Raw genomic sequence first — 22,156 nt, 5'->3', positions numbered from 1 at the left:
GGTCTTAAACTTGATCACTGCAGCCACGGGAAGCCAGTGAAGGGATTTCAGCTCCTGAGAAATGCGGTCTATGGACTGGAGGCCAAGGATAAGTCTCGCGGTTCTGTTCTGGATGAGTTGCAGAGGGTGCAGGGCTGAAGAAGGGAGGTTGAGGAAGTGGTTGTTTCAATAGTTCAGCCTAGAGAGAACCAGGGCTCTAGAGACAGTGAGCCGCTTGGGGAAAGTGAGAAAAGGTAGAGCACCTCTGAGGAGGTGTAGCTGATAGTTGGACTTTGAGATGTCGAGATTGCGAAGCAGCATGATGGGTGACCCAACATTCAGTCGAAGGTGATGTGGTGGCATTACCGGAGGGTCGAGTGAATTGAGGAATTCTGTTAGATACTTTACGGCTTTGTCGGTATCCACCACCGTATCGATTGTCTCATACTCTGTACCTTTGCCCGAATGCATATCCTGAATCTGATTATTAATTTCATTGACAGAATAATTTTTTACAGCACGGATAGCTCGTTTACGCAGACACTTGGGAAATAACACCCTAGCACCATTCGTAAGAGAGTAACACAAATGCCTGTCACACTTCTTTTTATTCGCCCTTCAGGTCCATTCACTTCCCATGCGCCTTGCCTTTGCCTCCCATACGCCTTCACCCTACACCTCGCATATGCCCTCATCTCCCATACGCCAATCGGCACAGTCCTGAGCGGCACTCCCAGAGTGGGATGCCGCTATCGAGTTGCACATTGTTTAAAATTTCATAGGGGACACTTCCAACCCTCGCCCAGCCAAACGGAAGTCCAACAATGATGACGCGTTTCGCTACTGCTCGCAGCTTGGTCACATGATTTTCCTTTTGGTATAGACACACCTTTTATTCCCTTTCCCACAGGCATTTTTTCTGATGTTAATCAAAATAGAAAAGGGACTGGGACCCCTTAGGTAATGTTCTCGTTCTCCCTCATAATCCCGTCCGCTTTGATAGAATTACCTAGTAGTGGGGCTCATAACTCCCTGTACGAAGTTTAGCTCCCCCTACATCTGTATAATCAGATTGATGTGAATTCCCTGTTCTACCACTCGAATTTAGCGGGAACTGGGGTTGAGAGGTGCCGTATCTATGGTATTCCCGGCATTTGTGAGTACATATTAAGAATTTAGGCAGTTACCTGATGGTTAACCATAAACTCCCTATCTTTAAAGTGCATAGTGCGAAAACTTTCATGGTGCCAGCATGTTAGCCTAATATAGTACATAGTGTAATCCCATGCAGTGGGCAAAAATGGGCAAAATTGTGATTTATTTGTCTAACATGTAATCAAGATATTACGGGTGTACAATTACTGAACCCGTACCTCAATTCTAAAATGCTTAGTGAATTTTTTCGATGCCATAATTTAAGTGCTTGCTCCCAATGTAGGTTGGCGATACATGGCATTTAATCTACCCATCCGATTACCATAAAGTGCACAGTGCATCCCATAACCAGTTCCTATAAAGGACTACAGATGGATCTTTATCTATAGTATTATCCTCTAGTGTTTCATCTTGAGGGGGGGTGGACTGAAAAGGATCCCAGTCGGGTAAGCGGGTTTACTCACGGTGTCTAAAAATTGCATCTAAAAAGCTCCCACCCAGCAATTGCTGAATGGGAGTGATTAAAATAATTGCAATATTAGGAAAGAAGCAAAGGGATAGGCTTTCAGTGAGTTTGTGAACACATTCTTTCTTGGTATTCCCCATGATGTCCACAGGCATGGAGGTAGTTCAGTATGTTATTCAGCCAGGAATGTGTAAAGTTCCTCATCGATGTTATGTCCTGACAGGAATTTACTCTCGAAGTCAATGATGCATCTTGTCTCCCGTTGTCTCAACAATTTTTCTCGGTTTCCTCCCCTTTGCCCGGTATTAACTTGTTGTAGCCCAATGAATGAAAAGTCACACAGCTTCCCCTCATGTCTCTCGCAGAAATGTTTAACAATCGGGTATACATAATCTTGGTTCTTAATAGCTCTAATATGCTGTTGTATGCGTATCTTCAACTTGCACTTGGTGCTCCCTATGTACCATTTGTTGCATGTGCATTTCAATGCCTACACAATGTACTCTGAATCGCAGGTGATTCTATCCATGATGGTAATGGTTTTTTTGAGTACTGGATGCAACTAAGTGGGCATTCCTCCGCAAATTCGCATATCTTACATTTCTTACATTTATAAAAAAACCTTCTTCTTTGAATTTAGCCATGTTGACTGGTGGGAAGTTGCTACAGGTGACATGAAACTGCTGACCAGCTCATCCTTGATGGAATTGCATTTCCGGAAGGAAAGGTTAGGGTAGTTTCCCAGAGATTGTTTCAGATCTGTGTCAGTCACCGAGGAGTTCCAATGCGTCCGAATTATGGTTTTGGTGGTCTTGGCTGATTGTCCATACGTCAGTATCAGGCGAGTTGCTTCTTCTTCTTTGTCTGCACTAGATGTCCTGTTGGTGCGATCCAGTAGTAGCAACGACCTATCGCACTGGCGTGCCTTGAGGTGTGCTCGTTGAATAATTTGTTTGGGGTCGCAGTGTTTATATATATATATATATATATATATATATATTATATAGCCATTGGCTGCATGAAGCACACCTGTATGAATATAAATCTGAGTGACCGTATATTGTTTCACAAATGCTCACTAATATTTCAATTCATTAAACCTTGGGCAAAAAAAGAAAAACAACTGTAGTGGTTGCTGCTTGATTATTATATCTTTTAAGGAGCTATTGCACAAGAAATGCACCTTTTACACACTAAACGATGCACAGATCACCTCGGTTTAGCAACCTGGATGTTACACTGGCATTTTAATATCCATTAAAAGAAAATACCACAGTGAAAATTAAAACTTAGACACTCACCTCCTGCCTTGTTCAGACAATGTGGCTGAATCATCAAGAAGTGTAAATTCAGCTTTTAGCATTTCAGGAGTAAGGAAAACTCTCGAAGCCCCATCATAGCCTTCCCTGAAATCAAGGTGAACAGTACAGGTTATTTTTAAAAAACCACAACACGGATTCAGTTTAACATCGTTTAAGTTTGTGTTCTACATCCGGTGCACAACAAAATTAGAAACACCTCATTAACATTCTGCTGCTTTTAGTTACGAGTGAATACTAGAAATCGAAGACAAAAAGTCAGGCACGCAGAAATACTATTTGCACTGTTGCAAAGAAGCCCGTGGTTTATTGATCAATATTTTAAAGCAACAAATTGAAATGTTTGGGACTGAGGCAGGTGGCCATTTCATCTCCCATGGACTTGCAGAGAAGTAATGATGGCCATTTATTAAGAGGGAAAGAAGGAAACTCCTATTTTGTAAAAGGAGACTTTTCTCCTGAAGTGGGAAAGCTTGGTAATTGCTTTACAGTTCTAATTTCCATAGTGTTCAAAACTTATATTCAGGAGTTTTTTGTTGTTGTTGGTATCTTTATTGTTTTCAAGACAATGCATGGAAGAATGCACACTTTGAACAATACAACTGAAATGTTATACAATAATTTACTTTTCCCTACCCATTAGAGCAATATTCTTCCTTCCTAAGTAATGTCAATACAACAATAAGACCTATTTATACATTGGACGAGAACACAAGACAAACATTTACACACAGAAAAAAAATCTCTCCAATTCCAGACTGCTTAAACATACATGTTACGCAAGCGTATGCTCAGCTACCATATAAATCATTAAAGGGTGCCCAAAGATCCAGATATTTCCCCTCCCTACCCTGCCTCTGAACCATAACTCGCTCAAAATTAGACAATACCAAAGTATCATTAATCCAACTCTGAACTTGTAGCTTTTTCTCCTTTCCCACACTTGCCGCTATCACGAGTACTTTGTCAACCCAATTCCCATACAACCGAGCAGTTTTACAACGCCCACTATGCGATAACAGCAACACCTGCAATGGCATTCTTGGAAAACGTGTTGACAAAATCACGTCCAATCTATCCAGCACTTCACAGCAGAATTTCCGCCATATTCAGGAGTTTTTTAATTGGGTCAGTCCGTCCGGAAAACAAAATCGGACCCAGTTTAGTTACTCATGTCAAATGGGAACAAATAGGTGAACCGAGGGCCTTAACTAGGTCGGATCCTGTACGATGCTTGGCTAGACAGAGCTACATAAGGCCCTGTAAGACACGCCCCTATTGAGCTCCGTTTGTCTGGCATGATTGACCCCTGGTAGTTGTAGTCCAAAGCTTCCTCCTTCCACTTAGCTGTATTTCACTGATAGGCTCTTTTTGTCTACCAGCTGGTGCCTGTCCCCTGCTGCTGAGGAGCATTCAAGCTCCTAAGGAGCGATCCAGTTACCACACCTTAAAGAAGAACGACAAATAACGTGTTTCGGCAAACAGTGAATTACTGGAACTACTTCCATTATTGGAATAGCTTTCTAAGTCCTATTCAGTTCTTAATTGATGTTGGCTATTTATGTTGTAATCATTTTTAATTGTAATTGGGTGATACCAAGCCACAGGTAGTGCTGTCCCTGCAGGTACCAGTCCACCTGCCTGATTTAAGTGCACAAGCAAAGTAAGTGCCCGTAATGAGCAGCCATGCAGCACCCTGCCCACAGTATGGCCCGTCCTGCGGTTTATCACCATTAAAACTTGCAATTGTAAGATGCTGGTGCAAAGGCAGTTGAGGACATGTACGAAGAGAAAAAACCTACCTGAGGCCAGAAGGGATTCACCATTGCTGCAACTGGCAAAAATCAACTGGAAACAACTATGATGACATGCGTCCATGTTTGGTGTTGGCACCGCACATAGGATTACTATTGTATACAATATTTATATAGCGCTTATCCAAATATCTGTCAAATGACAGTGGGCCTCATTAAAAGTACGGCAGTGTCGGTAAAAATGGTGGTAATGCAGCAGTAATTTTGTTACCGCTGCATTACCGCAGCGCTGTCCTACAAGTTTGTTGGTATGGTGGAGGATTTACCTTACCCACCTTTACTACCACAACAAAAAAATATATTATAATAATTGGCTAAATTACCGCCAGCAGTAATTCTGCTGAAACCTCCATGCAGTCCTAAAGACAGCAAAAAAGGGGATTAAACCACCCTCCCACCACCTGTAATCCCATGGAACCAAGTGGTGGCAATGGTAATCGTGTGTGGTGGTAAATCAGCAGATTTCCCGCCGAATTACCACCCAACTGGTAATGAAGCCCAAAAACATGGTAATAAAATAACTCGTATGACAAAAGAAAAATATGAGCACAGAAGGCAGAATCTTGCAAAAGGTTCATACAAGAACGAATACCCTAAGGAAGAGATTTTACACAATAAAGGAGTAAAAAGTTGAAAACAAACGAAAACGAGAAAAGTTGAAAACAAACGGAAACGAGAAGCTTCACAAAGAGAGCGTGTAACAGAAAGTAGTTGAGAAGCAGAACAAAGCCAAGGGCGGTTGATACAAAGAGACCAAAGAACAGGGACAAGGTGTGAACCCATTTTAAAACCAAACAAAGAAACGCATATCTAAATCTCAGTTTAATAGGAAGCTCACAGACTCGAGCCTAGCAGAAATACTAGAAGAGAAAAAGCAGATCGAACAAAATTCTTACAGCAGAATGCCAAACAGTACGAAGAGGAAAAGTGCATAATTGGGGAGTGCCACACAGAAAGAACAGCATTACTCAAGATGGGATAAAACAAGAATGTAAGAACATTTTGGTGGAAGCAAATGTTACCAAATGATGGATTTTCCTAATATTAAAAGATACAAAAGACCGAACTAGGAAGGCAATCTGGACCTGCAAAGAGAATGAAGGATCAAAAATAAAGCCCAAATTGAAGCGTAGGGGAAAGAAATAGGAGACAAAATATATGGAAAATCAGGACAAATAAAAGTTCCGTTTTATTTAGGGTAAAGACAAAGAAAATGAGAGAGTAACCAATGATTCAGTCAGGCATGTGGAAATACTAATTGGACTGTTGCAAAGAAGCCAGTGGTTTATTGATCAATATTTCAGAGTAAAAAATTGAAATGGTTGGGATCTCCTATGGGCTCAGTACAGTTAGTTTTGGTAGGGGATACAGAAGTACTTGTGGGCAGTGTGGCAAGCAGACAAAAAACAGTATCAGTCCCAGGTCGGCAACTAGCAGGTGAGCGAAAAACAGGCTACCAGAAACAATCCATTTCCAGTCAGAGTACAGCAACTTGGCAAATGGGGCACAAGGAAGTGTGACAAATCTGGACAATGGGTCCCTTCTCTCCCAGAGGGGCGTGTGACGAATCGTGGATTTCAGTCCGTTCTCTCCAGAGGGGAGCCTTTCCTTGTGAGACTAGGGAGGCGAACTCGCTATGCAATAATCCCCCTAGGGTTGGTGGCACCTCACAGGGTGAGACTCCCCTCTAGGGGACAAGGACTTCCGTTCGGCAGAAGAACTCTCTAGAACCCTTTCTTTTGGTACAACAGTAACATCAGAACTTCAGAGACTTCCATCAAACCAAGCCACTGTTTGTTATTGTGACATAAGACCCAAGATCCAAACTGAGGAACAACATAATAAAACTATCGCAAAGAAGAAGAATGCTGAGCGAGTAAAATCGATTACTCAATGGTTGGGAACCAACACTACTGTGACAAAGAAGAATGAGTTAATAATGAGTGCTGAACTAAAAGAGAAAACATGCTATAATCCTCCGCTGAAGATCGACCGACCTATCATAAAAAGGGAAGATGGACAAATGTCCATGAGAAGTGAAACCCGGGAGTTTCAAATCAGTTGTTTCAGGAGTGCTGAGGAAGACTAGGAAATCTTCTGTCAGGAGCAAGCTACAAGGTGCTGTGGAGAGGAAAACCGAAGAAGCCGAAGGCAGAAGAGAGAGGGGGAAGAAACCCCCAGGAAAGAGAACCAGCCGAGAGCGGCGGCGTAACCCAGGGGAGATGGACTGTTCAGTACTGTACACAGAAAAGGTTGTCCAGAAAACTGAGCTGTTTCCTCAAAGCTATCAGGGTTCATCCTAATGCCAGCAGTTAATTTTACTAGGAAACTGCAGCATAGGGATCGAAAGGGGTGTTTTATGTGTAGATTTTTCCCAGAGGAGCCTAGTAATTGTTTTAGATGAGTCAACTCTCCACAAGGACATGAAATCATCAAATGTTTGGTGAGTACAATGACTTCTCGGACAGAGGCCTCAGGGTTCCATCAGCAGGAAACTTGCAAAGTGAATGCCACCCTAACTTGGAAGTGTCTTCCTGCCCACTCACTTATCCCTACAGAATGGGCCGTCCTACATAGGGGACATTCAGTGCTCATCTTTGGGTGTACTGAAGAATACATTGTTGGCTTGCAGCTTAAAATATGTCCTCCCTACTCCTCAGCGCTATGAGGTGGACTTGCCTTAGGATAAAGCGCTAGCAGTTGACCCATCTAGTTTCTCTAAATTCACACCAGGGACTTCAAGCTCCAACCCCAGGGTTCCAAAATTCAAAACTTTCCCCACATTTTCTAGGACTTGAGTTGGAATCTTAAATGTTACCATCCTGGACTGTATAGAGGACAAGGACTAACACATCTCCAGTGTTTTTTGTTTACTCTTCTTACTTCAGATTTAAAACCATTTAATAATTTGGCTGTGGTAACATGGTAACAGTCATGTAACTCAAGCTGCCCAATGCAGAGGAGTTGCTGGAGTGTTACAAACGAATGACTCAATACTTAAATAACCCATACTTGGTTCAAAAAGGGGCATTCCACTAATCCTCCTCTCAATTGAAAATGAGGTTTTATGTGCCGCTTATAGGCCCAACTTGGAGAACATGTTAGCCAATCCATTTGGTCCATCAGAATGGATATGAAGGGTAGGGGTGATACGTTCTTAATAATGATGTAATTAAATATCCGACAATCAATGCATAGGTGTAGTTAAGCCTGTTTTCAGGATGATCAAGCAGTTCTGAATAGGATTGTACTGGGGAGTAGGAGCCAGTGTAGTCCCTCACCCCTTTTAGGGATCAAGCAGGTCGGAGAGGATGCAGGTGACTTGGATGATTGATGAAGCCATTTGCCAATGATTCATGTATGTATGCACAGAGATCCTAATCGTTCTCTGAAAGCAAACTCTGTGTGTGGTAACCAGAAAATGCAGTGACTGCATGACGTTTTGAAGAGAAATGCTTACGCGCATACTCAGAAGCTTTGTGAGGGCATCTTTAAAAACAGAACTCAATCTGAATGCAAAGGTTCAACTAGCCGTCCACGTCAAATAAATAGCCAGAGAGAGAGGCACTGATGGCAGAGGTGACGGAGGTTAAAAAAGGCGGAGGAAGACCAAATTCAGTGACTATGAACAAAAGGAGCTCGCTGAGGTGGTTTCAAAGGAAGCAACACAGCTTTTGGACATCCTAATGAAAAATACCCCCAGCAGGAAGTATACATATTTATCAGAGGCCATCACTGACTGCGTTGTGGTTGTCTCCACCTATAAGTGCACTGTGGAGGATTGCAAAAAGCGAACAGCCTTAAGTGCAGGGTGTGTTGGCTGAACAATGTAAAGAGGAAGTACACTTCAACACTTATGATACTAATAATGTATTTCTCACATAGCACTACACACCCATAGGTCTCAGAGAACTGACATAAAAGAAGACATTATTATCCCACAAAGTCGTACTCAATTTATCGACCTCGGAAGAATGAAAGGCTGAGTTGACCCTGCTGGGATTCGAACCTGCCACAGCAGGCTGCACACAGATATCAGGGGTGTGCGCTTAGCTTACTGTGCTATCTGACCAGATATAAGTCATCCTCAGATCATGGGAGGAGAGGGACCGCTTGGTCACTGACATAGGCGTAATCACCAGTGTTGGAACAGCTGAGGTCCGAGCAGGCACATCCACTGCCGGCGAGGAGTATGTACAAACGTCCTTGTGCCCAACACATACTGGTACATTTTTACAATATTCTGTGCAAGTGTGCATTGGGGCATGCAAATCCTGCTGTAACGATCTAGGGATGTGTTGTCATATACTTAGCAGGGTTACAAATGTGTGCCATCTAAATATATGCAAATAGTTGTAAACATGCCCTGCATGCACAGTGCTATTCTATTCATATTTAAAGAAGCATGGGACTGAATCCCAATAGGGGTTATCACATAGGACGTCAGAACCAAGAAGTATGCAAAGATCATATATCAAGTCTAACACCTTTTTTTAGGGAGTGTTTACAAAAAGGGGCCAACTTAAAGTATAACTAGGATCTTGCCAAACCCAAAAATGTATCAGGACAGATTCTTCTCAATCCAATCGTGCCTCTCTGTCCCTGGAAGGTCCAACCACTAGCTCTTGGGCCTATCTGGCCCCTTAAATATCCCTTCTCATCCTTATAGATCAAAATTGGCTCCCACACCCCTCTAAATTCCTTGGGTTTTGCAGGCTATAGAGTTTCCTAAATGCTACGAGTCGTGGGCTTTCAGGGGTTTGTGCCGTGGGGCCTGTAATCACCTTAATGGAAAAGCAGGCCCACCACTTAAGACGCAAGTGCACGTTTGTACGTAAAGCACATTTAACGTACAATCAGCCGGGAGAAGCTAGATGAGGCTGTATAGTCTACTAGCCCAAGTCTCCCTGAACCAGACTAACACTTCACATTATATACATTTTCCAACAGTTAAAACACTCCCACATATTGTATTACAACTCATCCCTCCACACATGATTGGTAAAACCTATACAAAAGAAATTCAATCTTCTCTAATTACCACGTTCTCAATGGTCACATCCATTTATAAACCATCATTAGCTCATATTTGTAGCACACCCCTTTCCTGGAGTCTTCCATGGTAGGTCATGACATCATCACATAGTTACACATTTAAACAAACATAATTCATTACAAGTTCCAGCTATCCTGGGACCTTCTAACCCCAGACGTGATTCCACATGGTGTGCAAGGACACTTCAAACAATATGGGGAGGGGGAGAATAAATATGTTTCCTTTGAACTGGTGATAACTATCACACCCACCCAGACTTTCTGGCATCCTTGGAACACTCTAATCTAAATGACTACCATAGCAACACGCATGGCCTCCCGTTACAACATGAGAAAATAATCGAAACCCATAAAGTATCGGACAACACTGTCTTTACGTCTCTTCATCCCAGGTTTATTGCTCAGCCACAAACAGATAGCTGGGCCTATTTGAACAATAAATAACAGGCTCTCATGTACTTCAAAGGATTGCATCTCTTTCCCGCAAGAATGCCAAGTCAAAAAACAAAACAGGCCAGCCTGTGGCGACCATCTGATAATGTCGCCGCTGCTCATTGCCTTTCCCTCGGCCTTCAACCTTGAAAAAGACAGTTTTCCCAGCCACGTAGAGTTCACCTTGCAACGTCCTGTCTCCAGGGTCTGGACAAACTATATGTATATTTTCACTTTGTTCCCCAAACTGTCCCAAACATATATCCCTTGAGTCCTCCATGTATGTATTAAAGGTAAAGCAAGATCACACTGTGCGGCTACATGACCAAAGTGTGAATTTAATTGAAAACCGAACAACAGCAGCCGACACCTGTTTGGACATCACAGTCTTTTTCCAGGCTGTGTTTTCGAACGCATAAACATATTTCTCAATACAGTAATCCGTAAAGTCAACCACAAACATATTGTTCACAAAAATAATAAAGACCACCAAAGGCCAACCAAAATAAATGACAATGATGCATTATAGTTCGAAACAGGGCATACAATTCAGTGTTATACGAGCAGCACTCAACATCCTGAAAAGAGACAACATCACAGAGGCAAGAACAAACGCCCACTGGCTGTCAATCAAGGAAAGGATTATCTTCAAAAAGGTTTTCCATCACTCACAAATGCATCTCTGACTCTGCCACACCTTATTTAGCGTAAAGATTTGCTAAGGCCCAATCTTCCAGACCGGTGAGGCAGGCCTACACCCACAGACTCATTCAACCTGTATTCAAACGGGCAGAAAGTGGTGGCGCACGTTTCCCTTCGGTGGCAGCGAACCAGTGGAACTCTCTCTCTCATCATCTAGGAGTTGAACAATCTTACTGGACCTTCAGAAAAGCACTCACAACTTGGTGTTCACCTAAGCCTCTTGTCTCGGGACCATGTATGTTCTGTCCTCCCTTCATCATGTGAGTATAATTGGTTGCAACAGCACCTGGATGCCTAATGGTTTTGCGCACTTAATAAATGTAAAAAAAATTATTTGTATTTGTATTTATTAGGTTTATATAGCGCTTTACGCCAAAGCGCTGCACATGTTAACAACAGGGTACATTTAACAATAACAAAATAACAGTAACAGTAGAAGCGAAGAAAAATTTAGAATCAGACCACCAAAACAGTATGTAGAGCAATTAGAGAGAGGGGGAGGGGAGAGTGGAGGAGTAGAATTGGGATGAAGAGGGAGGGATGGGGAGGAGGAGGAGAAGGGTAATGGGAGGGGCAAAGGGGGTGTGGAAGGATTGGGTGAGGGGGAGGTGATTAAGGGGAAGAGGGAGAGGGTGGGAGAGGGAGAGTGATAAGGGGGAGGGGAATCAAGGCAGAGAATGGAGAAGGAGAGATTTAAGGGAGGTGCGGAATGAGAAAAAGGTAGGACTGGAGCGGATTGAGAGAGGTAGGGAGTTCCACTGGAGGGGAGCTAGGAGTTGGAAGGAGCGGAAACGAGAGGAGGCACAAGGCAAAGGAGGAACAGTGAGAAGGAAGTGGTCAACAGAGCGAAGGGAGTGAGAGGGAGTGTAGAAAGAGAGAAGGGTAGAGAGCTAAGGGGGAGCGAGATCATGGAGAGATTTGAAGACTAAGCACTCTCATTAATTACACTACATACATGTAAAATGACAACATCGCGCCAACTTCGCCACTGCCCCAGTCACCAATATGACATGCACAACCTGAACACATCTTTCTCATTGGGACCTTTCCTGACCACCCCAACAGGTTACATACCCCAAGACTAATTCAAAGGCATAGTCCTGACAGCAGATGAGTCACCAGGAGTAGCCAACAGGGATGGAGATGCTTCCCTTGAGTACTACATTAACGGGCCTTACTGCTTCCGCGTTGCTTCTTCACCTTTTGCTTCTTTGATCCTATCCTAACCTCCACAGCCCACTCTTGTTCGTCCTCACACCTATTGGTCCTGCCTAAGACCAAACTGGTGTCAAGCAGATCATATAGCTTGCATCGCATACCTGAGATATTACAGGCTTCCACAATGGCAGCCTAGTTTCTCTTTCCTTGAAAGTCGTAATATGGTATGAGGAACCCAACCCCAAACTGGTTTGGGAAGGCAACAACCGATCACAGAGGAAGCAGTCTCCACGCACCACGGAGTGCAACACCTCAGTAATAATGTGGTGCAGGAACAGTGCAAACACTATAGGGAGGTGGCAGTGAGTTGTAGCAAACTGAACTGGAAACTACCACAGCAGAAGCTCAATGATTGCCGTCCAGGAGAAGAAGCAAACTGTGGCCCTGTGGCTGGATACAGTCTGGCAGATGGGCAAGGCAGGGGACACAGCGAGCAGGAAAAAGGCAATGGAAAGAGTGATGCAAACAAAACAAATAATAGCAGAATAAGGGGGAGAAAGGTGAAAGCAAAAGGAAGGCCTAGTAAAGGCAGGAGCAGAAGGAAAACTGGCTGGGGCCCGGGATAGAGACGCAGAAGGAAAACAGGCTACCAAGTCAGGAGCGCTGAGACACGGTGCCCTAGACTGCCGAGACATTTAAATATTCAGGGCTCAAGGAAGCCAGGTGTGCCTTCTGAGGTCTCTGTTGCCATGGGGACCGGGAAAGCTCTTGTGACTGAGCATGTGCAAAACGCTGTCCCCAAGCTGGTTCCCTGTGCTGTGCCATCATTCACAAGCCATTAAAAGCATCCTGATGCAGGCCCCACATTACAATGAGGGCTATACTCCGCAGGTATGGCTGGCAGGCAGTGACCTGGGAGGACTTCTTCACGTTTGCCGGGGCATGACACAGGGCTCCCTGGAACCTTTCTCTTCTGTCTAACTGCAGGAATATTCTCTTCCTTCCTCTCAGTCTTACCTTCACCTCTCCTGATGTTCCCATCTCCTCCCTTTTGTGGTCTCTTCACCTCCTGATCTTATCCCAACCATTTCCTCTCTTGTTGTTACCACAACCTCTGTGCCACTTTCACTTTCTTATGTTTCTACCTCCAAAGCACCACCTTGTCATCTTGATGGTACCACCTTCTGGTTAGCACACTCTCCTTCTATACCACCTTTGACACTTGAGGTCATCACCTTCAAATGCTGTGTACAGCCATCCCCACCATTTACCACGTTTGTCTACTCTATTACACTGTTTCCATCATCTCTGCAACACTTCTTCCTTTCCACCTGTTACCACCTCAACCTGCCTCTTTGGGCGTACCATCTACTACCAAACCCGTCTCTTGATATTGCCACCTCCTGCTGTACCCCTAATCTTAACAATTACCTCGGCAATATCTTTGCTCACACTGCCTCCTCTTTTTCTTCAGTGATATCACCTCTCCAGCCTCCGAGGTTTTTCCAGTGTCTGCTCCTCAAACTCTCTCCAATCTCCAGCCACCACGAAACTCAATCTTTTGATGCTCCAACCCAAACTGTATGACTGGGATCACTGGGTTTCATAGTCCTCTCGCTGGGCTGGGAGTGGCTAAACCTGTGCTTCACAATTTGGGCATCTTTGGGATTGGCTGCTGCTGTGTGGGCAAAGGGGGATGGACCAAGCCTTCATCTAGTGGTCTACCATGTTGGATTCCACTATGGCCTCCCAGTCCTTCTCTGGTGCTGCCTGCACTGCATCCTTACCATTCACTCAGAATGTGCAGTCTTGTCTTGCAGGGACATTGAAACAATGTATCCCCAACAATGGTATGTCTAAAATGGTACGCCACAAATGTTTGGGGGGGGCACCCTTGTCCCCCCTGAAATTACACCGATGGCACAGCCCGACTACAGGTGACCCACACAATATTTCTGGGAGTCTGGGAAGGGTCACGCTTACCAGGACTGTTGTGCCCTAATTCAGTGAAGGGCCAGGGGAGGGTCAAGGTAACCAGGGCAGACTGGCATTGAAGCACTACAATTGTCCCCTGTCTTGTGTCAGAGACCAAGGGCAGATGACCAGGGAACCCCCCCGTACATGCCAGAGGCCGAACATCTCCTGACTAAGGGTGCTGTCAGGCCTTCTGAGTCACCCCCTTGGTGGTCCCCAGAACCAGGCAGTGGATTTTATCACAGATCATTTATCTGCCCCTTTGTAGAGTAGATGCATGGAGGGGATAGATTATACCAACACGCGGTTGTCTGCCCTCCCTTCCATGTAGTTACCATAATCTGCAGTATGAACGCACAGTATAGAAATTCGGGCAGATCCAGATTTCTCTGCATGGTTCCCCTTCATAGTGAAGACAATCATATGTGCCTCCACCCATGTACATGCTTCCCAGGTGTCATTCATATGGATGCCAATGGATTCCAGAGTCTTACTTCTGACATCAAAATAATGCTGGTAAAATAGCTGTGAGGGATCAGAATTGAGAGGCAGACAAAAAGTTGTAATATTTTCATTATCAGACATCTTTATCAAAATAAAAAGGGTTGGATAAAGGCCTCTCTGCCCCTATCCTAAAGAGAGTTTCCCCACCTAGGAAACTAAAACTAAAGATCATTCTCAGTCAAGCCATCAAACTGTCCTTGTGTCAAAAAAACATACTAATCTGACCCTCACACTAGAAATTAACAACTAAGGGTGTAAGGAAAAGTCTCTCATCTATGTTTGGAAAAAAGTGTTCATAATTGAAGCAAATACGTAAACTCAACAGAAACAGTCTTTTCCAAGGAGAAATGTTGGTCTCAATATGCAAAAGTCTTTGTTCAACTTGAAAATGCCTGGTACATCTATCCAACAAGATCTCTTCAATGTGCTTGTCAGAGCCTCTGGCATACTTCTCTACCAAATGTTTTGCAAAATAAGTAAGTCTCTTTCTAGGACTTTAGTGGATCTCCTGATATACTCTCTTGCCAGGAAGCCTTCCGTGGATTCTTCAGTTCCCATGCTACTCACTCCCCTGCCAGGTATCTTCCCAAAATGTCTTATAACTTCCGTATACTTTGTGGGGATTGCCTGGTATACTCCCCTGCCTGGAATCCCCGCTGGGCTCTTGCAGATCCCCTGGTATACTCCTCTGCCAGGTACCTTCCCCCAAATGTCAACTGCCTGATGTGTTCCTTTCACCAGGACTTTTTCTCAGATTCACTGTCCTTTAGTGCACCAAAGTTGTATCACTTCACTTTGTTTCTATTTTATTTGCTTGAGGTACTACTTGTTCCAACTTTCCCCACATTGACATCTCCTACATGGGGACTTGTTCAAGTTCTGACTTTGAGCTTTATTTGGTCAGTATTTCATTTACTTGCTTACATGCCTGTCGTAGGGCCCGGGGTCCCCAATGGCTCTGGGCAATCACAGGTATTCTGCAGCATTCCCAACCCGGAGCACATCTATATGATGAAGCTTCCTCTCCAGGCAGCCCTCCTTCACACTCTGAACCTTCCTCCATCGCTCCCTGCAGTTCCGCGCTCACTTGCTGGCTTCTCTCCATAACCGGGACCGAAGACTGCTTCTTCTCGGCACAACCATAACTCCGGTAGCTCTGTTGCTGCTGCTCGGACGGTCCTCCAACGGTGGCTGCTGCATCTCCCCTGGTCTCCTGCCAGTCCAGTTGGTAACTCCTGCAGTTGTGAGCTGCTTGCTGGAAGGGCCTGCTCTCTTGATTTCCTCCAGCAGGGCCCTTGCCCGTACTGCCTTCTTCTCTGGCTCTGCCTCCATTTCGAAGGCCGATACTGTTTTTAAATGTCCTGCGCACTCGTAGTTCACTAAAACAACTATTACACATATTCAAAGGGAACAATTTGGTGCCTTTTTCAAACAATCAGCGCAACAAATGGGCACAGAGGAAAGATGGGCGGCGCTACTTAGTGGCCAAAACAACAAATACACATATACAATTACCTCATTTCTCCAAACCGTCTCGGAACTTAACAAGAGAATTATCTGAGACACATTTACTCCACATTCTCCAAATGTCTTCTCTGACAAATGAAAAAGTTTATAATTAAACTACAACATTAAAAAAAAAAAAATTACACATTCAACTTTGTGTTTCTTTCAATCTGCATCAACTCCTTCCTCCCCCTCTTCGTCTCAGTACTTGAAGCTTTATGGGAGTTGAAGCCCATAGAATTTCCAAGATTTGCAAAGTGATTTTTTTCAGGACTTTCACTTAAAAAAACATTGGAAACAGTAGATGTTATGTGCGAGGTATGAATGGAACTTTGACTGGAATGACAGTATTCCATCAGAAGTTTAGGTGTCATAGGGGTTTCTTCCTAAGAAATGGGGAATACTGCATCTCTTCCAATGGAGTCATCACCTCCTCTCGGCAGTCATCCCCTCCCACATGATCATCCCTTATATTACAACCCAGTGGGCCAGGACCAGGTAACGACTGCCGGACCCTGGCCCTGCGAGAGGAGGTCATCACTGGGGAATCAGTGATGACTCAACAGGATTCATCACATAGCTCAGTGAGTTTATCGCTTGGTGATGTGATCTGTAGGTTCAAATCCTGGCATGGTCCGCTTCATCCTTCCGAGGTTGATAAAGTACCAAATTTGATTTGGTAATAAAGAAACCTGAAGGTATTTGCAACTCCTGAGCCCCGTGGATCATCAGTGCAGGTGGCCAGGGCAAAGCCCTCGCTATTGGATCGCGACCCTGGGGGCGGAGAAGCGAGGTAGGATCACCTGGATAGAGGGTTGTTGGGGATCACGAGCGCAGTGTCTTGGGCGAGACATGGCACCCCGATTTGCTATTGATAATCAACCCAAACCTTCCCCAGTATTCCTGTATTTTCATAAGCAAGTTCCTCTTATTCCTTCACACATGACAATTGACAGTACTGGGACGAAGAAGAAGCAACTAAGAGCAATTAAGACTAGGCTCTTTTACCACTCTGGACTGGGACGAGGAAGATGCCTGCTGAGAGTTGTAAGGGTCAGGCATATCCCTTTAATAGTGGTCAGGGAGGGCTATTGAACATTCTCACCTGCAGCCTGTCAAAGGACTCTAGGTGTATAAAAGGTGCCCAATTCAAGGTGTGAGGGAGCAGAGGCGGAGTCGAAGCAGCAGCAGCAAAGAGGCCAAGAAAAGCAGCAGGGAACAGTGGTGAAGAGGCACGCTGAGGTCTTCCGAGGTAGACGACCTGTGGAAGCATGGCGTGAGAGCTTAAGCCCCGTAGAGCAGATCAAGCGCTGGAAAGGGAGCTCTGCGGGGAGGCCGTCCCTTTTGATGGCATTCGGAGTGCTTGTTCCCCTGTGTTCAGAAGGTGACACAGGAGTGCCCGAGGGGCAGGAATTGGAACCCTGAAGTGGAAAGCCGAGAGCCAAGCGCTGCGTGGTGCTGGGAGGTCCTTAAACACAACCAGTGAGTTTCTAGCAAAGGAGAAACCTGTTATGCAAGTGTCTGAACTTTCTGAGAAGAATACATTGTATCGGAGTGGTCAAGTGTGAGAGAAAACACGTCCTCGAAGGTCTCTGAGCATTGGGCATTTCATTTGGAAGTGAATAAAGAAGTATTATACCGCTGGGTGAATTTGACAACAAGTGTGTTGTGAGGGCAACTCGCACATATTGACATTGTTAAAGAAGTATTACCGCGGGCTGAATAGCAAATGGTTCACGAGTGCAACCCGCAACTATTGAACAGTGAATTTACATCATGGATCAAAAGGGAAGGTGTGTTCTAAATGCAACCCGTGTCCAGTGAATCCTAAACTGAACTAAACGTTCAAAAGTACAACTCAACATTTATTGAATACCGAACCGAGTGAAAACTTTGTACAAAGTGCATATTGAATCCAGAAATAAAACAAAACATTTTAAACAATTAAGACTATTAAGTGTTGAACTTTACTTTGAATGTAAAATTTAAATTGAAGCCAAAAACTGCATATCACAGAGAATTAACTTTGAAGCAAAACTAATTAAGACTTGGAAGGTGCTTTTGAGTATAATCACAATGTATACATGATCCATCAACTATAAAGAGAAGGCTCACAAGTGGCAAAGAGCTTTACAGAGACAAAAGACATTTATGGGGCTGCTGAACTTAAATCTTGGGGGAAGGGAGCCCTAAGACTTGAATCCTTTATTTGACTTGAGGACGAAGTCTCAATATTCATTGGTACTTGGATTTGTGATCCAGAGCGCTGGCGAAACCTATATTATTCTAAGTTCAAGAGAAACTTTAAGACTTTTGCTAAAACTGTTTCATGCTTGGGGAAGGGAGCTGAAAGGAGGCTGCGAGCTGGAGGGGGCTTGGAAACTGTTTTTTGTGGTTCTGACATCCCTACACATTGTATAGATTAGTTGTGAGGGCAAATATAGGTTTTGGATGCAGACAGATTCTTCAGTAGAACTCTGACTCAGACTTTCCCTACTTTTATTTAGGTAGGGAAATCCCACCTTAGCATAGGGCAAGTTAGGACTTTTTCCATCTTGACATTTACGTTAATAAAACCTTTTGTTTTGAATTCTGAATCTGTTGTCTGTGCCCTTTTTCATGATGCTGCCACAGTATGTATATATGTAAATTGCTTTGGATAAAGCACTGCATAAATAACAACTTATTATTATTATAATAAAATCAGATGTAGGTGGAGGGGGCTGGAACATCAATTTTGACAGTGTGTCAGATCGTGCTTACGTGCTTAGTCAAATAACCACTGGACAGTTCAAATCCTGCTTCAAAACACGTGTACATCATTAACAAATGGTTTTATAGCAGACTCGCCACCCTGGTGGATCTATGAAGAAAACCTGGCATCCCCACCCACTCTACCACACAAATATGACTGGATCCCTCCCCACATCTTATTTTGAAACGTGATGCTATGCTAGGGAGTCAAATGGAATCCGCATGTCTTGCCACCAGCAAAAGGCAATCACATCCTATAGAAACCATGGAAACTCTGGCTTCCATGCAATGCCATAATCCACCATAACAGGGAAACCCAGTTCCACACCAACATGCATACATGGACAAAACAAATGTTAACAGCACAGAGTGTACCGTTAGCGCTGTGCCATCTGCACTTGTGGGCCAGTGAACAACAATAATGTATGAATGTGTGTCGGAAAATATGCAATCTGGGGAGCCATCCATTAATCCTGCTCAACACTACACTGAACACAAGGCATCTATCTGACCCTAAACACAAGGCATCGATCTGACCCACTCCTCTCCCCAAAGTGCACCCCCATATCCACTGACGTGTCCAGATGAACATATTCAAGTTAAAATTCCATTGTCAAAAAACATTAACTACTATAATCCATTCAAAACACAAGGAGTGCCATTTATTGATACAACTGACAACCAATTTGGATGATGCATACCGCCAATCATATTAATCCACAGTGGACTTCAAAGGGTGACATTTGTTACATCTCTGCTGCAATTGGATCCCACGCCAATTCATCAAATTCCATGGCCTGATAATTTAATTCCTGTACAATTACAAGGATACCATCCCAAACTTCATCCACCATTGCGCCATCCCTTAGCAGAGATCAATGCCACCTGGGCAATGGAAGGCTGTACAGGTATACACAGTTCAGCACTGAAAAGCATAGTAGTGAAATTGCATGGATTCCATGTATGCCCCACCCTCAATGAATATGTACCTCATTGCCACACTCCCTTGCAGTGAATGTGAGGCCTGCAAATTGCCTTTGTTTCTAGCATGTTGACAAACCCCAATGCCTGTCCGCTCCTCATGTTCCTCTTCGTATTCAAATTGGTGCTGTCATGAAGATAGGAACACAGCAGGGACATCAACAGCAGTGGGGGAGGTCGAGGGGTAAGGGTGGTGGCTGCTCCCACTTGAGAACCTCGTCTATGCCCGGTGTGCCCCCACCCCCTTCAGCAAGCAGCTGGGCCAGCACTAAAACTCTAAAGCCTTTCTTTTTAAATATGATTTGGCGGTTGGGGATTTGGGGGAGATGTAAGAGGTGCAGAGAGGTGCTGCTGTAAGGTTTCCAGTCAAGCATGTTAAGAATCCTTGCCTGGAACACTGTCCTGCTGCCTGCAGCGACAATGAATCCTGTTGCTCCCCCACCTGGAGAGATGATTAAAGCAACCGTCTCCCTGCATGCTAAGGTATGTTTGGAAAAACAAGCATTTGCGTGCATGAGCCTGTAAACAGAATTTGAAAATAGATGACTTTTAGAGCGCAAGGACTTCACTAAGTGTTCCAATATCTCAAACGCATGGCATCAGAAAAGGAACTGTTGGGCTTGGGTGATGAGCACAGTTCATACCCTAAGGTGCCTGCACTTGCATCTGATGTTGCAGGATTCCTGTTCTGCACCCTCGGTATGGGAAGTGAACCTGTGGCAGTGAGAGTGCGGAAGCCTAGTGGCTAAGATATTCCAAAGAAAGCGTCTGCTGAGGAAACACATTTACTGGAAAATATCACGGACACATTTTAGATTGCCACTTGTGGCATGTGGGGCAAATTAACTGAAGAAAGGAGGCACAAGCAGATTGAGATACTTTCCTTCAACATCACTTTTGGTGCCAGTGGTGCCTCTCTCACCATAACAGAGTCACAGTGGAGCTCATGTTCCAATGAGTCAAAACGTAAATGGAAGGCGTACAAGCCTTGATTAAGGCTGTATGGCCTTCCATTCACGCCACAGCTCATTGTCAATCAATTGTATGGCAGCGAGGAAGGGCGGAGCCCAACTTGCGTAGTCCGCCGCCCCCTTCCTGTTACGCTCACCTGATTCCCACGGGGACGTCTATCTGGACTGGCCTGGTGCCACGTAGAGCCGAGATGACTGACTGGACAGCCCCACTTACTTCGCTTGTCGGCTCGTTTGAATATCTTTCTGCAAAGGAGAAAGGGAATTAACCTCACGTAATTTGAGCGTTAACCCACCTTCCACTCCCGTTGTCTGCCCACTGACCACTCCCGATGTTCCCTCTTATTCTCACCTGATGGTTTGGAAAGATGAGCTCTCCATCCTGCATCGAGCGCAGGGGCGCGTAGACGACCAGTTACTTCACTGGCGTGGCGGAATTGGCAAATTCCAGTATTGACTCTAGAATCCAATAGTTTGTAAGAGTTCAAATGTCTGATCTTCACTCTTTACGATTCCTTGTAGGTTGCCGGCTTAATCACCACGAAGAGGCCAAATGGTAGTTGGTGAGAGTCAGGTAAGTCTATAGTGGTTTTCCACTTAGGGGCCGGGGTACGGCGATGATGCAGAGTTAACTGCGCCGACCCAAGATGAGGTGAGTACCCCCCTGTGGTAATCCGGTACGTCTTTGGGGGTAGCTTGTATTGCCCTTTTGCATTCCCGTGCTCACCTGGCTTTTCTTGTCCCCTTAGATGTCGGAGAGTGGTTTGGAAATGCATAGTTCGCGATGGAGTGAGGAAAAGCTGCACTGGATGGTGAGATCAGCGCGGCGCTGCGAGGTGCGCGACAACGCGCGTGCGATGACTCCTTCTTCAAGATCGACGGCGCGATGGATCAAGAATTCAGGTAAGGTTTCAAGTTTGAACCTCTTCTCCTTCTTTCTTTTCGTTTCCAGGTGGTCCAGGACTGAAGCGGGCGTGGCTGAAGACTGGAAGCTGCTGGAGGCACGGTGAGCGTTACGCTGCTGAATGCAGAATAACGCGAAGCACGTGCGGCTGTCCGGGCGTGGTTTAAATAGCCTAGGAAGTCGTCCCAGGTTAGTATTCTTCCACAGCCCCCACCCGAGAAGAAAGTAGTCCCTTAGGTGAAATAGTCCCTCCTAAGCCCCATTTGGCTTGTGGCTTCGTGCAGCATGGTCTGCACCAGGTAAGTATGCAGCATGGTCTGCATTAGGTAGGTTTTCTGTAATGAGCCTGGCGCCCATGGCGCCAGGACTGACTTTATCCTTATGAGCCTGGCGCCATAGGCGCCAGCACTGCACCCAAACAGCCCCTAACTGGGGGTTTTGGGCATGCTCCAAATGGCAGGATGCCTGCTTCCGGGATTGCT

At 44.8% G+C, this 22,156-nt stretch overlaps 1 protein-coding gene across 1 annotated transcript in view; it reads right to left on the bottom strand.

Annotated features, from left to right (window-relative positions):
* CFAP221 (cilia and flagella associated protein 221) overlaps positions 1 to 22,156 on the bottom strand; it is a 988,124-nt gene that overhangs the window by 29,082 nt on the left and 936,886 nt on the right. Inside the window, exon 23 of the mRNA XM_069616611.1 lies at positions 2,902 to 3,006. Within this exon, the coding sequence (XP_069472712.1) occupies positions 2,902 to 3,006 (105 nt within the window). The remainder of the gene's footprint in view (positions 1 to 2,901; positions 3,007 to 22,156) is intronic.

This window comes from Ambystoma mexicanum, chromosome 9 (genome assembly GCF_040938575.1).
Source record: "Ambystoma mexicanum isolate Mex_15411 chromosome 9, UKY_AmexF1_1, whole genome shotgun sequence".
Classification (NCBI taxonomy): domain Eukaryota; kingdom Metazoa; phylum Chordata; class Amphibia; order Caudata; family Ambystomatidae; genus Ambystoma; species Ambystoma mexicanum.
The sequence above is the reverse complement of the archived record's forward strand: the minus strand, read 5'-3'. Positions and strand labels throughout refer to the sequence as shown.